The 20,447-nt window shown below is 44.6% G+C and overlaps 1 protein-coding gene across 2 annotated transcripts in view; it reads right to left on the reverse strand.

Annotated features, from left to right (window-relative positions):
• Positions 1 to 20,447, reverse strand: part of RET (ret proto-oncogene) — an 89,180-nt gene that overhangs the window by 13,669 nt on the left and 55,064 nt on the right. For both annotated transcript variants that reach the window (XM_028729197.2, XM_028729198.2), the window contains 9 exons: positions 18,106 to 18,364; positions 17,664 to 17,789; positions 16,669 to 16,779; positions 13,527 to 13,646; positions 12,179 to 12,432; positions 7,171 to 7,318; positions 3,571 to 3,678; positions 542 to 756; positions 330 to 452 (listed from right to left, as the gene is read on the reverse strand). In XM_028729197.2, coding sequence (XP_028585030.2) covers positions 330 to 452; positions 542 to 756; positions 3,571 to 3,678; positions 7,171 to 7,318; positions 12,179 to 12,432; positions 13,527 to 13,646; positions 16,669 to 16,779; positions 17,664 to 17,789; positions 18,106 to 18,364 — 1,464 coding nt within the window. The remainder of the gene's footprint in view (positions 1 to 329; positions 453 to 541; positions 757 to 3,570; positions 3,679 to 7,170; positions 7,319 to 12,178; positions 12,433 to 13,526; positions 13,647 to 16,668; positions 16,780 to 17,663; positions 17,790 to 18,105; positions 18,365 to 20,447) is intronic.

The raw sequence follows: 20,447 nt of genomic DNA on the forward strand, positions 1-20,447 counted from the left end.
ATGCATGTTGTCAAGTAGTCTCATATGCCTTTTATCAGAAAATGTGCATTTCATTCATATGGATTACAGCAAAACATGGATGCACCGGGGAAACCCTTGGATTGAAAGTAAATAGCTTGCACAAGATCAAAAACAGAAGGCTACATACACAGGTTTTACACAACCTATATTAGCTGTTCCTTTTTACAATCTCAAGGCACACAAAAGTTTGTGCACTGATGAGTCCTGCTAGACATGTTTCAATGTGTGTGTCCAGAAGTTCTCTTACTAATGTGTATAGTTTCCTTATCAACTTATCAATCCCAGGCTGCCAGTGACTGTGTTTGTACCTTGCTCCTCTTGACGTAAGAGTCCTCCTCATAAACATCTCGTGACAAACCGAAGTCAGAAATCTTCATCTTACGCCCTTCGGCTACTAAGACATTTCTGGCTGCTAAATCACGATGTACAAGCTTTGGGGAAAAGAAAGAAAGACGTTTAACTGTCATGTATGCTTACTTGGAAGGCCGCAAAGAGAGGGTGAGAATGAGCGATGCCATACCTTCATTTCAGCAAGGTACTGCATTCCACGAGATATCTGCCATGCAAATGAGATCAGGTCACCCATGGTTAAGGCTCGCTCGTCCGGATTGTCCAGGTAGCTGGAATTCCTGTTGGCATCACTCCCCATATAGCTGGGCCCAACTTTCCGGCTTTCCCTCAGAAAACTCCTCAAGGAGCCATATTTAGCATATTCGACTATTAAGTACAAAGGTCCTGAGGCATAAAAAGATACATAAAAATTATTGTTCTCAATAATTAGTAAAGCAGCATATCAGCAAGATTTATACACCTTGTACTTAAAAACAAACACCTGCACCCCCCAAAAAACATTTAATTTTGTTACCTATTTTAACAGTCTAGTCCTATGCATGCTTACTCAGACTTAAGTCCCACTAAGATCCATGGGTCTTGCTCCCTTGCAGCACTACAGCCTAAATTATGCATATCAAGCAAATCTGAATATGCAGTGGTACCTCGGGTTACATATGCTTCAGGTTGCAGACGCTTCAGGTTACAGACTCCGCTAACCCAGAAATAGTACCTCGGGTTAAGAACTTTGCTTCAGGATGAGAACAGAAATCGTGCGGCAGCGGCGCAGCAGCAGCAGGAGGCCCCATGAGCTAAAGTGGTGCTTCAGGTTAAGAACAGTTTCAGGTTAAGAACGGACCTCCAGAACAAATTAAGTTCTTAACCCGAGGTACCACTGTATAAACTTTTCTATGAAAAAGAGCACAACAAAACCCAGTGCTATAAGGTGAACTCTTATGTTCAGAAGTGTTCTCCCACCATGGAGACAGGCAATTGAAATGAAAAGTGCTTATTTCTGGGAACATGCCTTTGGGTATCCTGTCTAAGAAAAGCAATCAATTGTGTTACGCTGCATTTCTTCCAAAGTCGGGCAGATAAATTGTGATGTTTCCTTGGTTTTATGGAATGTTTAAGGAAGATTTCTATGCAAATTGGTCTGTGCAGAGAAACCAATCAAAAGCACTCAGTTTAAGGTATGAACATTACTTTCTGCAGCCTGTGGTAATCCTCACAGTATCTTGTGCTCCCTGCACACTAATTACAGTGGTTTGTTAAAGCTCTCAAGTATAGATTCCTGCAGAAAGGATCCTGACATTTCAGTCCATTAGCAAGCTTTGCCTCATCACAGCCACCCACATGAATGCTTTCCCCCATGCTACAATATTGAACACAGAGGCCTGGAGGTTCAAAGCTCTCCTATCCCAGCTTTAACAGAATATAAAGAATATAAGCATCCAAACCAGAAACAGCAGGATTCCTAGCATTCTCCCCTATTGTACCAGGCTAACAAGAGAGTGCGAAGCTTGTATCAATTTTACTCATTCACCAACCTTAAAACCTAGCTCTGTATTTATCTTTGTTAGGCAGGGCTTTGTGTCTTCTCTGATTTAAAAATAACAACACCCTGAAATTCCAGGCCAAATGAATCCAAATTTTATATACACAAAAGCAGGATGCTGCAGCCTGTATACATTATTCGAATTAAATACATCTGCATAGACTTTGTGTAATTTATCTTGCTTGTGCTAGCCATAGGAGGGACAAGATGCTAAGCAGGGCACTAAAACTCTGACCCCAGGGACTCCTATGGAACCCTGCTCCCAGGGCTTTGGAGACGACAAAAACCTTCCCCACATGCTGTCAGCCGCAAATGAAATTCTTATAAATTGTGCCATATGGAAACATATAATGAATGTGGCTGATTAGCAAGTTCAGAAACTGGGGGTGCTGCTGAATATACGGCTGCACAAATCAACCAACTTCAGTATGGCAGTATAACAAATCACATGCCAGTCCCTTAAGGCACAGTTCCCCTTCAAATGTGAGACTGTTGCTATGCAACAACAATTGCCATCAGATCTATTGAAATGAATGCCTAAGTTACCAGACTAATAATTCCCCCTCCGGCTGTTTTATTGCACCGTCCTATGGAATATTATTTCTAAATTAAGCATCTGTCACTTACTGTATTGACCTGAATATAAGCCTCACTTTCCCCCCAAATTCCAACCATGAAAAATTTAAGTGTGGCTTATATTCGCGACCTTATGGTATGCAGCCAGGAACGCAGCAAAGCAGCGCCCACCCCATGTGTAGTCCCCCGTCCTCTCCCCCAAGGCCAGGAAGCGAGAGAGCGAGGAACAGGAAAGGCCTCCAGCAATGACAGTGCACCTCCCACCCACCCACCTAGCATGCAGCCAGGAGCAGCAAGGAAGGGAACAGCTTATATTCAGGTTTTTTCCCCCTTCCCCTCCCCCTCCAATTTTAAAGGTGTGGCTTATATTTGAGTGTGGCTTATATTCGGGCCAATAGGGTAATTGACCAAATCCAAAATGTTATCAGTAAGGTGTATGTGTGTTTCTTACTTGTTTTGCTGGATTGTACCTATCACTGTGAAAGTGTCCCTGTCATGTCCAAAGCAGGTGGCCACAGGTACTACCATTTTAGCTGACTAATACACATGTAATGGGAGTATTTCAATATCTAAGACTGCAGCACCTTTGTCCAATAAAGCCCGGTGATTCTGCAAGCCGCCTCCTTAGCCCAGATTTCTGTTGATCTTTTCACCAGAAAAGCAATTGCATCCAATGCGAAGGTAGGGCCCAAAAACAGGCCCCCGGTGGAATATGTTGGGAAGTAGGAATGACCAGAGCAGTGAAAGTGCCACAGCAGAAATAAAGGGCAGCCTCCTCTGCTGATGGATACTTTGGGGCACAGGACTGAAAAACTGATTGATTGACTGTGTCAAGCTTGTATTTCTCTTGCGGCACTCTGGGGATTGCATACCGTCTCTTTCTTATTTTATATACAGGCAACTCCCCATTTCCATGGGGCTTGCGCTCCAGGTCACAGCGCACATCGACAGAATGCGCATAAGCCCACCCTGCCCCTGTCCTACCGCATTCCTCCAGGTCCAAAAGGACCCGTGCGTCAGCAGTCATGCTAAATTGGACATGCCTAAAATGGTCCCCACTTGTATAACGTGTGACTCTCACTTACCATCTTGGCTGCAAGCTCCATAGAGTTTAATGACATGTGGATGGTTGACCTGTTTCAAAAGATTGAACTCTGAATGCAGATCTCTCAGCTCGCTTTGGGAAGCATTTTCTGCAGAACAGGGCAATGGAAGAAATACCATATATTAATTACAAACACTATTCCCATAATATTGAAATACTGACATACTACCTGGATCTCTGGCACTTACTGGCTGCAAATAACCATCTTAAACAAATTAGGGGCAAGGTGTTCCTTGTTTTAATTATTCATGTAAACCACTCTGGGAGCCTTTTTCAGCTGAAGAGCAGGTTTAAAATGCCTTAAATGAATAATGTATAGAAAGCCTGAAAGTGCTTCCTTGATTTCTTCCCACGTGGAAGAAATTAGCCTCTTCCAAGCCAAAGAAGAGGGTCTGAGAGGCATGAAGTGAATCAGGCTTGTTTATTTTCATGAAAGAATCTTAAATTATCTTGAAAACACTTGCTCCACTAGATTCTCTAACTGACACCCATCTTTAACAGTTGGGTTGCCATAACAACCCCTCATGTCTCAGCCCTAACCTTCTAATCACTCTATTGCAAAGGAAGCTGTAGCAGGTAGGGAACAAATGCAGGCCAAACTGCTCCTATCCAAGCTCTTGTATTCTTTGATGGCTTTGAGTATCTTGCCTGAATAAGTTGCTGCGATTTGGTGGCAAAGGGAAACAGTGAGAACCACTTGAGAACATTAAAGAAGAAATCTAACTGAAACTGCTCCTCTTTTAGTAATATTTTGCAGATGATTCAACACCAAAAAGTCAGGTCTGTTGCTAATATCCCCTTGTTCTTGGAGGGGGGACGACGGGGGGACACTGTTACTGCATACTCAGCAGAACCTGGAAGCAGATGTTGAGAATTAAGGTATCTGAAACTTCCTTTTTGCACTGTAGGCATGATGATAGCTAGCTCCTGCTTGGTCACAATATTAACTGGGTGATACAGGTTAATGTCCCACTACCTTGCAGGACATCTTTGGGAGAAGACAAGACTAAGGAGTAAATTCTACCCAAATTTGGAGTCCTTAAGATGGTTGGATGGTGTCCAGTACACCACCACCTAGCAACTCCGGCAGCCAAGCTGGTGCCCAATGTATTGCTGTGCTTTCCTTTGGACCACATCAACAAGGCTCTCATCTGGGCAGCCCAGGACCTCCATACACACTGCCCAAGATTGCGCCCCTGGGAGGTCACTTTGGTGTTGCTAACGCAGCAAAAACAGCACACGAGGCAACAGTTATGAGTTACCGATCTCTGTAGCCACAGCAGGCACTGTGATTCTCCAGCAGTTTGACTTCACCTCGGAGGCACACCCCATTGTCTCTCGAGACAGATGGATGCCAACAAGAGGCTAATAATGCCTTAACTGCTCTTTGAGGTTTATAACATTCTGCCTGGTACAGCTATCTCAACTAGATGATCTTCAGCTTTTTAATAGCCCTACCATTTCTTAACTTGAAATTGTTATTACTACTTTGCAGAGATGGGTAATACTACCTTTCATCTCCCTTGGTTCACCCATCACTGCTTCCCCTGATATACTGCAGCCCAATGCCAATGTGTTTGGGAAAGGGGAAGTGGCCCCGCACCAGGCCAAATGCGTTCTCTCTTCACTCTGGACATATCTAAGCCAGTGTTTCCCAACCTTTTTTGGGCAAAGGCACACTTGTGTCATGAAAAAAATCTCGAGGCACACCACCATGCCAGATGGGGAAAGGTCACTTTTTACTTATGTAAAAAAATAAATAAATAAATAAATAGTAACAGCATAGAAGGTAATGGTAGATGACTGTTAGGGTCCCCCCCAAATGCAGAATTCTATTAATATCTTCCTTAGCGAGCCGCGTTAACCCCTGTAATGCTTTCTATAGAGTAAGCATAGGGGACACTGGGGGATGTGGAACCAAGGGGGCCGTGGGCCAAAAGAGTTCGGGATCTACTGCTTTAAACAGAAATAAGAGCCAGTGGGTTCTTCCTTTTTTAAAGTATCGTTTCAGCGGGGACAGCAGTCCGGATTTCCAAAAAGCGGCGCTTTTTTGCGTCTGAGCAAAGAAGAGAGAGAGGGGAAAAAAGAGAGAGAGATTGATTTGTGGCTGCGCAAAGGGGGGAGGAGCCCAAGAGTAAAAGTAGGAAGGACGAAGGGAGGGGAAAGGAAAGTTAATAGAAGGAAAGGCGGGTGGGAGAGAAAGAGAAAGAAGGGGGGAAGAGAAGTGGAAAGGAGGGAGACCGAGGCGGGGGAGAAGCGTCTGGAGAGTTGCTCCGAAGTTTGGGGGGCCGCGGGGGTGGGCGCGCGTCCCAGGAGGCGGAGGCCAGCCCGGGCTGGGAGCCGCGCCGCGGCCCGGGGGTGGTAGGCGGACCGCGGCTCCTAGGATGTGGAAAGGGGACGGCGGCGCAGGGGGAGGAGACCCGCACGGCTAGGGCAGCGCGCAGGGGGAGGGGAGCAGGCCGGAGGCGGGCGAGGGGGGCCGCGATCCCGTGCGCCGCGAACATGGCCTCCTTCCCCGCGGGCTCCGCCGAGCCCCCCGGCCGGGGAGGGCGGCGCACCCCCGCCGCCGGAGGAGAGCAGAGGCAGGAGGAGGAGGATGAAGGCGCTGCCGAGGAGGCGCGCCAACTTCTGCCAACTTCGGCGCCCGCCCCGTCGCCGCAGGCTCCTCTCGGCCGAGAGCCAGAGGACGGCGGCGGAGCAGGAGGAGGAGGATCGGGTTTGGCGACGGCTGCTGCGTCCTCTCCAAGTGCGGGGCTGGCCTCTGCCGCGCCCGATCCTCCGCGCTCGCCCGCTTCTCGGCGGAGCAGGTCTCGTGCGCGTGCGAGGCGCTGCTGCAGGCGGGCGACCCCGGCCGGCTGGGCCGCTTCCTGGGCTCGCTGCCGCCCGACGCCGAGACGCCGTGCGACTCGCCCGCCTCCCTCCCACGGCACACCAGGCAACGTCTCGCGGCACAGTAGTGTGCCGCGGAACACCGGTTGGGAAACACTGATCTAAGCTAAGAGTTTCCTGACCATTCTGCATGCAGGAAAAGGAAGGCAGATGAAGGAGAGCAAAAGGAACAATGGGCATACCCATGGGCAAGCTGGCCTTCCTCCCAAGCTACTGCTTCGCTTCTGTCACACTCTGCTGTGACAAACCAAATACTCTAGATCTGGCCATTGTATATCGATAGAGCAGCTATAGTTAGAGAGAAAGATCTGGTGAGCATGTTGCTCTTTCGCATCTTATGTGTGACAATGAGGTGCTATTTTTATACTGTACTCTAAAGTATCTGTAAGAAAGAGTTCAGCTGAAGCTGAAAAGCACAGCATTTTTAGAATGCTCTTGAAACGCCTCTGTTGAGATGACAATTTAAGTGAGCTACATTGGCCAAGCTAAGTCAAGTTGCCCTTGTGCCCCGTGGAAGTGACTGCCCTCATCAATGAAGCACAGGGGAAAATGTCAGAATATAAATAGAACGCTTTAGGACATCCGGCTGGAATGTATGTGGGATCCGGCAGCTTTTTGCTTCCAAGCTGGACCTCTGTCATAAGTTACCAAATCATTTGCAGATATTTCCAGGCACTTGCAGAAAAAGTACCTTTTAGCATTTTGACTGCAACAGTAGTATAGCCAGCCTTCCCCTTAAGCCTGAAAGCAGTTGCCTTGACGACTTTCCCGAATTCTCCTTCTCCAAGCGTTTTGCCAAGCACCAGGTTCTTCCGAGGAAATTCCCACTTTGGATCTTCCTGCGTTAGAGGAAAAGTAAATCTCATGAGATAGCAGAGTAACAGCATTTGATGGGGGCACTTCCCTCTCCTTTCCACTGTAGGTCATCTGATATGGTTTCCAACCTTCCTTCTCTCTCTGCCAAATGGGGAAGGAAGGCCCCAATACCTTCTTTAATCTGCCAATAGTTACATTCCCTTGCAAAAGAAGTTTCTGCCTCATTAGCAGGTAATTTTAGATACTAATAATAAAAAATACAGTGGGTGTAAGATTGAGCTTATCTTATGGTTGTTGCAAGTTAGCCAAGCATTGTATGTGTGTTTTTCTTTTCATTAAACATTTCTCCAGCACTCTCCCCTTTCCTTGGCTGTTTGTGCTTCCTGATCTGAAAAAGCCCTAAGGGAGGAGATACCTGGGTTTTAATTGAAGCACAGGGACCTGGGGATGCTGAGCTACCAGGAGCCAGAGAGCAATACACTCACTGATTTTGTTTTAAAGGCAGCCCTTCCTTTCACCTTAATCCACCACCCCCATCTTTAAAATCAGACCACTGGGGCTGGGCGATATAAGCTTTTCAGCATCACGATATATCACCAGCCAAACATCGTGGCCTGCCGATATACCGCGCTGTTGAAAAAACAAGCTGCATTGCCGCCAGCCTGCCAGGCGCCTGGTGAAATCGCCACAGCTCTCATTGTGGGAGCTGAGGTGGTTCACCCCAGTCCCTAGCAGTCTGGGACAAGGCAGCTTGTTTGTACGCTTAGCTGGGGCACAAGAGGGCTCCCAATCCACAGCAGAGCCATGCCCGGAGCTCTCCCCGCTTGCGTGGGAGCCAGCGCCGGGCTGGGGAATCCTTTAACTGCTCAGTTAAGGGGAGCGGTAACTGAACACTCCTCAGTTAGAAGATGCAGATGCAGCCTTTTTGTCCCTCTGTGCAGTATGAGGGCAGAGTGGGATGGCGGTTTCACTCCGTGATATATCGCTGGTGAAGCCGTCACCACTCCTGAGTCCCTCTGCTAACAACACTCGCTGGAGAAAGTCGCTAGCAGAGGGACTCAGGAATGGTGGTGGTTTCACCAGTGATACACTGATGAGTGAAGCTGACATCACAGTCTGCTCCTTGTACTCCTCATATTGATATATTGCCCAGGCCTAAAGACAACCTTCACTTTCTTTTCTTATAAACTGATGGATAATGGTTGAAAAAACCACAGAGGATAACTTTTGGCAGAGCAATAATATTACCAGACCAGGCCAACCCAAATGGTTTTTTTCCCCTGCTTGCCAAACACAGTGGCTGAAGTGACACACTCCTTCTGCACTGAAGAAGATTCTGAGGCCTGATCAAACAACATCCATGGAAATGTATTGGACTAGTTCCCAACCCTGAAGTTCCCAGGTGCGGTTGCCCTTTATAAAACTACGAAGCCAGTATATGCACATGATAGGTGGCAATTAGGGTGAAAACTATCTGCGCTCCTGCCATCAGTGTTGCCAGAAATGAGAAGTAAATGCTCTTGGGTAAAAATATTTCCCCATTTTATAAGCTTGAGGAAACCGAAGGGGAAGGGAGGCTTGTTTTAGAATTCAACCATTCATCTCAAACAATTGCCTTTCTGTTTCGGGAACCTATCAAGCTTGACAGTCACAGAACAGTGATGACTGTATAAACCAACAGAGAAACAAAAGCAAACAGCATACATGCCTCTATGAAAGTACCATCCCCTAACATCTAAATATAGCCTAGGGAGACAAATGAGATGCACAAAAAGACAGCGTTTCACTGGCAAAAGCTCCCCAAAATGCCTCCAACATTGATTCCCCGTTGTGCAGAGAAGGATTTTTAAGGCTATGACACTAGCAACCACACTGAGCTTAATGTTCCTGGAACTGAGCCTTCACCCTCTGTCCTTTTGTGTATATGCACCAGATTACCATTTAAACAGAATTCTGTTTTGCTTAGGCATTAAGTGAGCATTATTAATTTGGCTGCTTTTTCTGCATAGCTTATAACGGGACTTTTAAGGTTGGTAACCTGTGGCTCTGTGTCTGTGATCATTTCATAAACTAGATTCCATAAAATTATTTGGTGCAAATTAAGGTAGCCTATGGGTCTGAAGAATATTTCCACTATTGATGTTACTCTTCATTTTTATGTGACAGTTTGTTTATTTGTTACCTCATTCTATTCCAGTGGCCCAGGGCAAATGCCAGTGGCTATGGTGGCTCATTTACTAGAAGCAATGTATTTAGCACTAACTCTGAAAGTGCATACTCAATTCTGACCAAACTAAGCTTCATAGAGCAAAATATACATCAGTAGGCTTAGTTTGGTCAGAATCGAGTATACACTTCAAAAGTTAAAGCTAAATACATTACTTCTGGTGAATGAGCCACCATGGGTGCTAGAGGCCTCTAAATTTCTGTGTCCCGGGCTTTTTAGACTTGACAACCCATGTACTGTCTGAAACCAAAGGGGTGCCTTGGTTGCCAGATGTGAAATATATTGTTATTACCGTATTGGCCTGAAAATAAGCCTTACTTTTTCCCCAAATTCCAACCATGAAACGTTATATATTCGTGACCTTACGGTACGCAGCCAGGAGCGTGGCAAAGCAGCACCTGCCCCGCGAATAGTCCCCCATCCTCTCCCCCAAGGTCGGGAAGGGAGGCAGCGGGGAAGGGGGAAGGCTGTCAATGTAGCACGGCTCCCCCCCCCCCCCAAAGTATGCAGCCAGGAGCAGCAAGGAATGGAGCGGCTTATATTCAGGTATTTTTTCTTTTCCCCCTTCCAATTTTAAAGGTGCAGCTTATATTTGGGCCAATACGGTATTTTCAGCTCCCCTACCCCAGTATATTGGCTGCACCTACAGAAGTCTAGCCAGGTTCAAGAACCTGACTGGAAAGGGAGCCTGCAATGTGCAAGAAAGGCTGGAGAATGTCACGTGCCAAATCTTACCTCATCCTCCTGCTAGTAACACACAAGTCATCTCAGAGGCCTTTGCAGTGACACAGAGGCCTCAGGGGTGGCCTGTTATTGGTGCAAAAGCAGCATGTGGTTCTCTTACACAGTGCTCAGCCAAGTCAGTGCTGTCGGAAGTGAGCCCCCCCCCCCCCCCGGGTGATGAGAGGTCACTTTTTAGAAAATGGGACTTTCACGGCCCCTGCAATCCTTCCCTATGTCAGCTTGTGTGTGTCAGGCTGTGTGCTGTAAGGCTCTCTGCAGTCACCCTTCTTCCCCATGGCAAACGAAAGGCTTGTCTGCCAAGTAGGAAGCAGCAGTGCATAGCAACTGAGACCCCTAATATGATGCAGGAAGGATAGCAAGGGGGCCGCGGAAACCCAAGTTTGGTCATTCCTGACCTAGTCAGCAGAACTACGTATGCAAACATGTAGTCTCAAATCGTAGTAAAACAAAAGCTCAGGATAAATACAGGTGGCCATGATGACCACAAGCTATCTTTTTATTTTTAATAAGACTGCTATTCGTTTGACTTTTTAAATGCTGAAATTTTCTCAAGCAAGCAAACGGGTTTTAATATTGTACTAGTATGGCTGATACAGCTGCAGTGAGGAGCAGCCAAACCAGGTTGCTAGGAAACGCTAAAATAATTAGTTGCAGACTTTTGGAGGGACTAGTTAACTGTAATCTAATTGTTCATTCCAGTAGAACAAGCGGTCATTTATGGTTCCATACCAAAGGACGTACAACTAACAAACAAGCTATTGTATTAGGTGGAACAACCACAGAATTGAATGGAACGTTTTCTATTCATATGGGTCTAATTTTCAGGCAGATAAACTTGCAGCAAGTTGTTTTCCAAGATCTCAAACGCCATATGAATATTGGCCATACGCGAAGAAAGGAAACTGAATGAATTATATTAATAAGTAGCATTATGCATAGGATTCCCACCCCCTGCATTGACTAAGGGATAAATTGTTGGTAGCTGCAAGCCAGCTGTGGGTGGGTCCGGTGCCCCTTGTGGGTAGGGCCCCCCTTAACTCTTTCTGCCCCCCTTCTGTATATCTCTCTGCCCAAGACAGCTATCAACTATCAGAAAAGAGACAGATTACTCCTGCCAGAGGTCTGAACTGATCTCTTGAAGAGGGGCCTTTCCCCTCTCTTCCTTCCATTCATTTCTGCTCCCCCTCTCTCCCTGCTGCCAGTTTTTCCTCTTCCACCCTCCTCCTCTCCTTCACTTCTGTGTAAGTTTCCATATTTACAAGCAACTACCACTTAAAGTAACAGTTTATTAGAGCAAACCTAAATCTTCAAGAAACAGTAACGGGTTTAAGTATAGCAGACCCTCCAAGTTGTCCCTATTTTCTAAGGACGTCCCTGATTTAGACAAGCCATCTCGGTTTTTTATTTGATCCTGGAATGTCCCACTTTTCTTTAGGATGTATAGGGAAGTTTTTTTAAAAATATATATATTAATGCTTTTATATATGTTGGGAGCTGCTCAGAGTGGCTGGGGCAACCCAGTAAGATGTGTGGGTTATAAACAGTAACATTATTATTATGGAATGGGATGTCCCTATTTTCATGGAATAAATGTTGGAGGGTATGGTATAATATTTACCTTATTTTACCCTTTAAAGAACAACTTGTTGCTTTTATTTACTTATATTGTGAACCTGGCTTGTTTTATGCCAAACTGAAAGTACCGCTGCTACTATGTAGATTTAAGGCTCTAGTAAACAGCAGACACAGTAAAGATACAAGGTGGCAGCTGTTAGAAGGATCTGAAAAATAAATACAATGGTGGGAGTAAAGCAGGAACTCTTCCGCACGCTTGGTAAATCAGCAGTAGTAAATAGAAGCTGATTCTCCATATGCCTTGAATGGTAAGTAGCTGAAAACTGGAAAAACTTACAGGTATTTTAAACGCGTCTACTGACATCTGGTTCTCAGAGTCCATTGACGGTCGACGGACATTTGTCGATGAGTAGCTTATGGGGTATGACTGGGCAGGGCGGCGGAAGGTCATCTCTGCAGAAGCAATAGGTGGCTTTGGAGAATTCTTGTGATAGCGATGGATGAAGTAGGAAGAAAGGAGTACCGAAATAATGAAGGATAGCAGGACTCCTCCTGCAATCACAGTTTTGCACATGTAATCACACAATGGCTCTGTGGATAAAGAATAATTTGGTCATGGCACTTGCCGCAATTTTTTTCTTTCCATGCCAATTAACAATCACATTTAAAGCACCTCTATTGAAAGCAAGTATTAGGAGAAAACAACTTGGGAAGTAGAGGAACACCTACACCAGCTACCTAACATACTCTCAGATGTTAGAGCAGCTTTTACTGTTGCTAAAAAGCTGCTATACTTGCTCCCTAAAATCAGCAGGCTGCATTGATCAGTGTTGCCAAATCAAGCCAACTGTGTAGCTTGAGATACACCTCCTGTCTTTAGTTCTTTTCAGTCCCATCTCACTCAGTCTTTAATTTTCTTCAATCTCCCTTTTGATCAAGAGTTAATTAAAGGATAATGTCAGCCATTAAATGGGGGGGGGGAGTCCTTGGAAAATTAAAAGTGCTTGCTCTTTCTTCATTTCCATCTCTATTTAAAAATGATAATCTAAACATCACAATAATTATCTCCATATTGTATTACTACTGCTATTACCATAGTGCAATCAGTGTACATGGCCACAGGGAATTTCCCATCCCCTGGAAGCTGATTTTATTAGCAAATGAGTTGCAGCCAGCATCTTATGAGTTCCTGCCATTGACAAAGCTTTGGGGCAAGGAAGCTCACAACACAATTGCCCCCAACTCATGCAATGTGTGCTGCTTTATAGTATAGTCAGGGAGATGCTTTTGGGTGTTGTGGAGAGCACATATCCCAGCTGTAAGTCATCGGCATGTGGAATTCAGAATCCACAACCATCACACAGTGACCTGAGGGCAGTCAGTAAGGAGATGGTGACAGTTATGTGTGGAAGTTTATTTCCATTAGCGAAGGCATGAGGATGATCACTCATTTCAATGTGCTCCTACATCAAAATCTCGTTGTGTACTGAATGTTTCCTTGGCAGGAAGAAATACACTATCCTTCAGTTTCCATCTGCGGTTGTGTCCTGTATGCACCCTTCTATCCCATGTGCATGTGAGAGAGAGGAAGAGCACACACATAGAATTTTTTATCTCTCGAAGATGGAAATGTTGGAGCATTCAATAGCACAAGCGTCAAGTCAGTAAATAAACTTCAGACTTACCTCTGATATCATCTTTCTCGCAGTAACAGCTAGTTCCTGGAAAGCAGTGACAAACACCATGTCCTGCCTTGATTCCCAGTCCATTCAGGCCTTTCTGGTGGCCACCAACAACGTTGGTCCCTAAATTAAACACAAATGTGAGCATGCACCATTCCACAGCCAGGGCTCCAAATATCATGTCAGTATGTTCTGTGGGTTTATCCTGTTGAGCATTTGAAATTTCGTTTGTAAAAACATGAGAAACAAATCTGGGCGCAAAAACTGGCATCTGTCTTTGGAGCTTAGCTCTAAGAAGCAATCACATGAGACCTTGTTTTGTGTGGCTATTATGATGATTATCCGTTGCTGCCACAAAACAGCCTGCCTTAAAATATGACAGTAGAGACAAACGTGAAACAGAATTCACAATGGTGTATAGATTTGCTGTACGTGCAAAAGCAGCTGCACCACTGCTAGCTTTACTTTACTGGAAATAGTCTTTGAAGCTATAATCCTGCCCACTATGCCATGACTGAGTCCTAGCAAATCAATGGCGCTTATCCATATGCAACTGTATGCATCAATCTATACCCACAATATGTTGCCAGACCTAGACTGAGGGTGTGTGTGTGTGTGTGTGTGTGTGTGTGAGAGAGAGAGAGAGAGAGAGAGAGAGAGAGAGAGAGAGAGAGAGAGAGGAGCTGCTGGTGTCCTGGGTGGCAAGGTGAGAGGGGTGGCAATCTGCATCCTACCCTGCTGACAACACAGCAGCAAGAACCACACTGAAAGGGACCCTTCAAAGCACTGAGCACAGGGATGGCAATCTGCTCATTTCTCTCTTCCCCACCATTGATTGGCAGGGGAAGAGACAAGGCTGGCATTTGCAAGTGGAGCGTCTCTGCTTTGCTGCTCTTGCTTGCAAAACATAGCTTTCTTTCTCCCCTCCCCACAAGCTGGTGGAATGAGAGAGACAGACAGCATTTGGAAATGGGCATCACTTCTCTTGCAGCAATAGGTGGAACGGACTTATTCCCCTAGTGCCATTGTGGTGGCTGCAGTTGGGTGCTCAAGAACAGATTCAAATAAAATACAAGGCAGGTTGATGCTACAGCATAGCAAAGGAGGATGGGGAAACAGGCATGAGTAGGAGGAGGTGATTTGGAAGCAATGGAGAATGGCCAGTCTTCCTCAATAAGGGCATCTTCCAGAATACAACTCCCATGAGCTCCAGCTAGTGTGGCTAACAGTCAGGGGGAAATGGAAGTTGTAGTCCAACACAACTGGAAGGGTTTGGGAAGACCACTGGGAGGTGTGAGGGATAGGGAAAGCAGGACATGACAATAATGGAAAAATTACTGGGTTGTATGAGTGTCAAGGAAAAGAATGGACTATCCATTAGCTTTTGCCCGTCTAACATCTGCATGTATTCCTCTAATGAGCTCTAATGATGAATTGTTGCTTCCAAGGGAAAATATAGGGTATACTCGCTTACTGGGGGTGGGGGTAAAAAGCAATGTTTTGCCAATGTATGCATGCATGTGTAACGAGGAAGAAACAGTCTGGTTTTGAAATGTAGCAGTAAGTGGGATAAAGTTTTGCAGCGGACAGGAAAAAACTGGATGGGTGGTCCAAGTGGATGCTGTTTGCTCTGGGGAAAACTGATTGTATTTTATAGATGAGCATTTTCTCTCCATGCTTGTCTGCTGCCCCATGTTCAGTGTGTATACTTGTAAATAAACAGATGTCCCTAAAAAATGCCTTGTGTTTCCAGTGCTCTCTCCTCATAAGAAAATGAACCTTGCAGCAGTTTCCAGTGGAAGTTCCTACTGCAGAGGGATGTGGGGAACCATATGTTTAGACAGAAGATTTTTCATCAAGGCTCGGCAAACCAGTCAGTGCCAGCTGATGATGAGAATCCATTAAGAAGTGCACAGGATTCCCGAATATAAGAGAAGCATAGTATTTTCCTTACAATACCACAGTGCTGAGTCTGCTTCCTACTATCGCACAGTTCTGTGCAAGGGCAAGCTGCCCCTAGAAGAATGAACCCCACTTTAATTTGTGGTCTGGGTATCCAGAGATAATGTATGATGTGATAGGTGTACCTGTGTCTTCTGAGACTCAACACGCCAGGCCAGTATCTGAATGGGTGAATAGCCGGGAACCCTTACAGCCCATTGCCATTGCTTATTCAAAGTAAATCCCACTGAGTTTAACCAAGGGGGTCAAATGGAGGACTGCAGCATAAGAATGCTACCCTGAGCATACTTAGCTACAATACATAGGTAACTAAGAAATACACACACATTAAATTTGGACTTCAGCCCAGCACAGGAGGAGGATAATGGGAGAACCAGGAAAATAATATCCCTTTTCACTTCTTGGAAGAATCAGTTTAGCCTTTTTTCCTATTATATTTCCTCATCTTAAATGGCAATAAAGATACTTAACAACTTTTGCAGAGTGCTCAGAGACACTCTGGCTCAAGGCACTCAACAAAAGTGCTAAGTATAACTACATTATATAACCCCTTAACTGAACATTAAACTATCCAGGCAGGATGTATGCTATTATTGAATATAACCACTCAACCCAGTAACTATGGAACTAGAACTCACGGTGCAGTTCTGCTGCAACATCAGAGCCTAATGTGAGAATTATCACATTTAAATAAAATAGAAACCAGTACCTTCAAGACATAACCTTTCTTAAAAATATATATTTTGAATCTATTTTGTGTTTTTAATTCCAGTACATTTTTTTGAGATAGCCACCCTGAAACTCTGGGCATCTTCAGAAGTAGCCACTAATGCAGAGTGGCTGTGGTTGGACCAAAATAAAACAACTAGCAGAGAAAAACCAAGTAGAAAATCTCTTGTTACGTTCCTAGAGTAGTTCGTTGGGTCATGGCTATTTTTAAAAAACAATAAAATAAAATACAGAATAAGCACATTCTAATATTTATACAGGCATCCCGCATAAATCACTCTGAATGCAAAAAGTAACACAGCTGTTATCTGCCTTAAAAGAAACTTGCACAACCTTGAAGGCAGTTGTAAACTTTTTGGCCCTGGTTCACATTTAAGATAAAGCAACAGCTTGACCCAGAAGTAGGAAAGCAAAACTCAGTAGAAAAGAAAATTGAGAGGTGTCAATTCCATACTTGTGCAATCTTGAGGGCATATTTTTTTATCTCTGCTCTCAACAGCGTCACAGATAGCATCAGGGCAGGTCTTGATGCTTGGACTGCAGGTGGAATAGTTTGTTGTTATTCCTAAGAACAAGAAACAAAAGAAGGAACGTAGCATGTTGTGGCCTCAGCATCTTTACACTGCAAGATGAGCTACTGAAAAATTACCCTTTATGCTTCCTAAAGTGATGCTGCATGAAACCGTCAAAGGAAAGACTGTAATTATATTTATTTTTCAGTTCAGGTGACTTTCTGAATCTGAAAGCTCTTTCTACACCTCTTCAAATAAGTTGATTAGGACTTTGCTAAATTTTAGCAGCAAACATTTACAAGGCAAATTGGTTCCTTCAGGCCTTGGAACACCCCCTGAAGAAGCACATAGTAATTCTTCTTTTTATGTATGTGTGGTTTATCACAGCCACTGTTCCACCTACTTGCTGTACACCTCCAAGACTGAATCAAACTGATCCTAATATAAGTTGTCTCCATGGCAATTTACTATATTGGTCTGAAGGAGTTCACCTTTAAATACATATGCTGCCACTCCAAACAAAGCTATCTTATCAGTGACATATGTCGACTGATTATGTAATAGATGACATAGCGCTATTCTTCTTTCCTGCACAAAATCTCATACAAAAGTGTTTGTCTAAGAGAAGGGTGAGAGGAATGGAGAATGTATTTGACTTCTTATAGGTTGCAATCACAATATCTGATTTCCTAGTATCTTTAAGTATCACCTCTCTAAAACACACTCGGACACACACACACAGCAGTAAAGGCTGCTCAAGGAATAAAATGATCAATTAATATTAATATGTTTGCAACTCAGGGTAACAAAGAATGCCCTGAATGTCCTCGATATCCGACTGAGGTTCCCAGTGACAGAATTGCCCATGCTCTTCAATGCTCTCTTCAGATCTGCCCTACTCTAGATTCCCATTCAATTGCTGAATGTCTGGACATACCTTTACCACTTCCCTGTCTCCATTGGCATTTTCCCATTAGCGCTCCAAGGCCACCACACTCTTCACATTCTGATCGGGTCTTGCTCATCGAACATGAGTCTGGGCAACCATCATCGGTATGTATAGCTACAAAGAAGAGGAGGAGAAGGGCTATACCACCACCAGAAAATTATGTAAGCGTCTACCCAATGCTTACAAAATGCAAAGAGCATATTCTTTCCTTTGAATTCAAAGGATTTCATCCAACAACACAGTTCTTTGTTGCTGTCCAGAGTGAGAGAAGGGAGGGTGTTAACAGGCTCCCTGTGGCCTATATCTCACATGCAAGGGCTGCTGCATTAAAAGGCCTGAATAACCAAATATTTTGCATATTCAAGTATTGGAGGCTTTGCGTATTCAGAGCTCATATCACCGCCAAGACCAAAGCCCAGAGACAACTTACGTGATCCATCAAGGACAATGGTAACATGGGTGAGCGCTTCCTTCCTGCTCTGCTCTTCTTTAGCTAGTACAGCGTACTGGATTTCTTTACAGTCAGGTCTCTGTAGCACAGCAGAATCATTCACGTAGAGGGTCCCATACTGGTCTTCAGGGCCCTGAGCAACCTCCACAGCATAGCAGCTGACGTTGGGGGTCTGTAAGCTATAGGTGACGTTGACGCCATAAAACCTCATGCAGTTGTCAATGCAGATTTTTCCTATCTGGGCTCAAGGAAAAAGGGAAATCATCATCAAAAATGCCACCAGCAACAAACATACCAAAGCAGCACTAATGGTGGCCTCATGCATGTTATCAACAGTTAATATCATAGAGAAGCAACAGTATATTCAGAGATGCTAATGCTCTGCAACTCTGGACACAATTTCACACATTGTGGGATCCGATGACAACTGGATTGGTAGAAATACTTGTTTGCAGGTGAAACAATAATTTTCTTGCTCATGTGGTTGGGGAAACCACATTTAAATATGTGAAGAAGCATCTACACAGGGCTTCCAAATTTAAAGCCATAATCCTATCCACACTTGTATGTCAATAAATCCCCTGCACTACGCAGGGCTTACTTCCAAGCAGACTTGCATATGACTGGGCTGTAAGCATGGATTTCTATGGCCCTGCATTGCTTTCCTTCTCTCACACCCATCAAACCATGGTGGAATTGCTTTGTGGTGTGCTCTTTCACAAGTGCGCGAACACTGCAACCAAGTAGGTGGGGCCAATTGAAAGGGACTTTCCTGACTGGCAACATGACAGTAGCCAACATTCAACAACTCAAACACTAACAGATTTGTTGTGGCATAAGCTTTCACAGACTAAGACATATTGAGTAATCTCCCTGGTAGATAGGTCACACACATGCACACACAGAGATGAGTGCAGAAGATAACACTGCAAACAGCAGATTCCAAAAGCCATGGATTTCACACAGTATAGAAAGCATGTGACATTTCAATGCAAATTTAACGGTAAATGCTATTATGTACATTTGACCTTTGCACAGATGGGTTATGTACCTCTATATATAATGGCCTTTGGGGCACATTGTTTACAGATCCCATCTCTCTCTTTTCATATACACACATACACCCCAAGGGTAACTCTGCATACATCTGATGAACCGAGCTCAATTAGTGCCCCAAGATGTTTTTGTTCTACAACCAGACAATAAAACACAAATTTAAAAAGATACAGCATCTCATTTCATTTGTATGTATCTCTGTCCTCAACTGCAATCCAAATGGAAAGTATGTGTACTGTGAGATTCACAGCAACTTTCCCTCCTTAAAAATCACACGTGATAATTTTGCCTGAGAACAAGTGGATAGCGCCTCCTTTTTGAAGCCATTGGGGGGTTAAATCCTATTTTTGATGTGGGACAGGCTGCTGCCAGGCCACGTTCATGATTCTTCATTCATTCACTTGACTGTCAAAATAGAGAAATGGCATCAGCCCAAAGGTTAATTGCTCCTTCATACGCTCATATTCTCCTCGGGGCAAAAGGCCATTTTGCCTTTGCGTTAGTTCATCCTGAACTTCCCCCTGTGCTAGCTAATCATTCCAGATTATGCTTAATACTTCAAGAATGTGGAGTGCCACCCTCTAGGGAGTGAGCTGCTTGAATCAAATTCCTTGCTGCATGTTATGTACTGAGTTGAACACTGCAGATCTTAAATTGACACCCAAATCGAGAGGAAGGAGGGGAGATGCTATGCCCCAAATCATATGCACACTGGGTTATGTACTAACCTGATATGGTGAAGGCACAAGCTTGCCTCCTTCCCTCCTGGGGCAAGAACCAAACAAACTGGGGCTGCACATGACTGGGCATTTGCATGGAGCACTTGGCTTAGGTGAGAAGATACCTGCACAGCAGAGAGAGCAAGCTTGCTAGCTATCTTCCCCCTTAGAAGGCAGTAACAATTATTACCTACAATTACCACCCTTCAAATTGAACAAAGAAGGGAGGATGCTGATTTCCTGTGTCTGTAAACAGAGACTGAATGGCACTTCTTATGGAAGGGTAAGCTCAAGATCCCAAGCATTTTGATTATTTCCTCTCTTCCTGAAAATCTGCATTAGAAAGTTTCCACAGGACAAAACAGTAAATAAGTTGATGCCTGAACTCCACATGCTGATAAATGCAAGCCAGTCTGAAGAAAACCTGAAGCAAGCCTGAAGCACAAACATATGGACTGCATCTGTAATGTATATTCAATCTACAAGACTCGGGAGGAGGCATTCCAAGTATATTTTTGTATGCTGTTCAAAAATGGGGGAGAAACA

This window comes from Podarcis muralis, chromosome 6 (genome assembly GCF_964188315.1).
Source record: "Podarcis muralis chromosome 6, rPodMur119.hap1.1, whole genome shotgun sequence".
NCBI lineage: Eukaryota > Metazoa > Chordata > Lepidosauria > Squamata > Lacertidae > Podarcis > Podarcis muralis.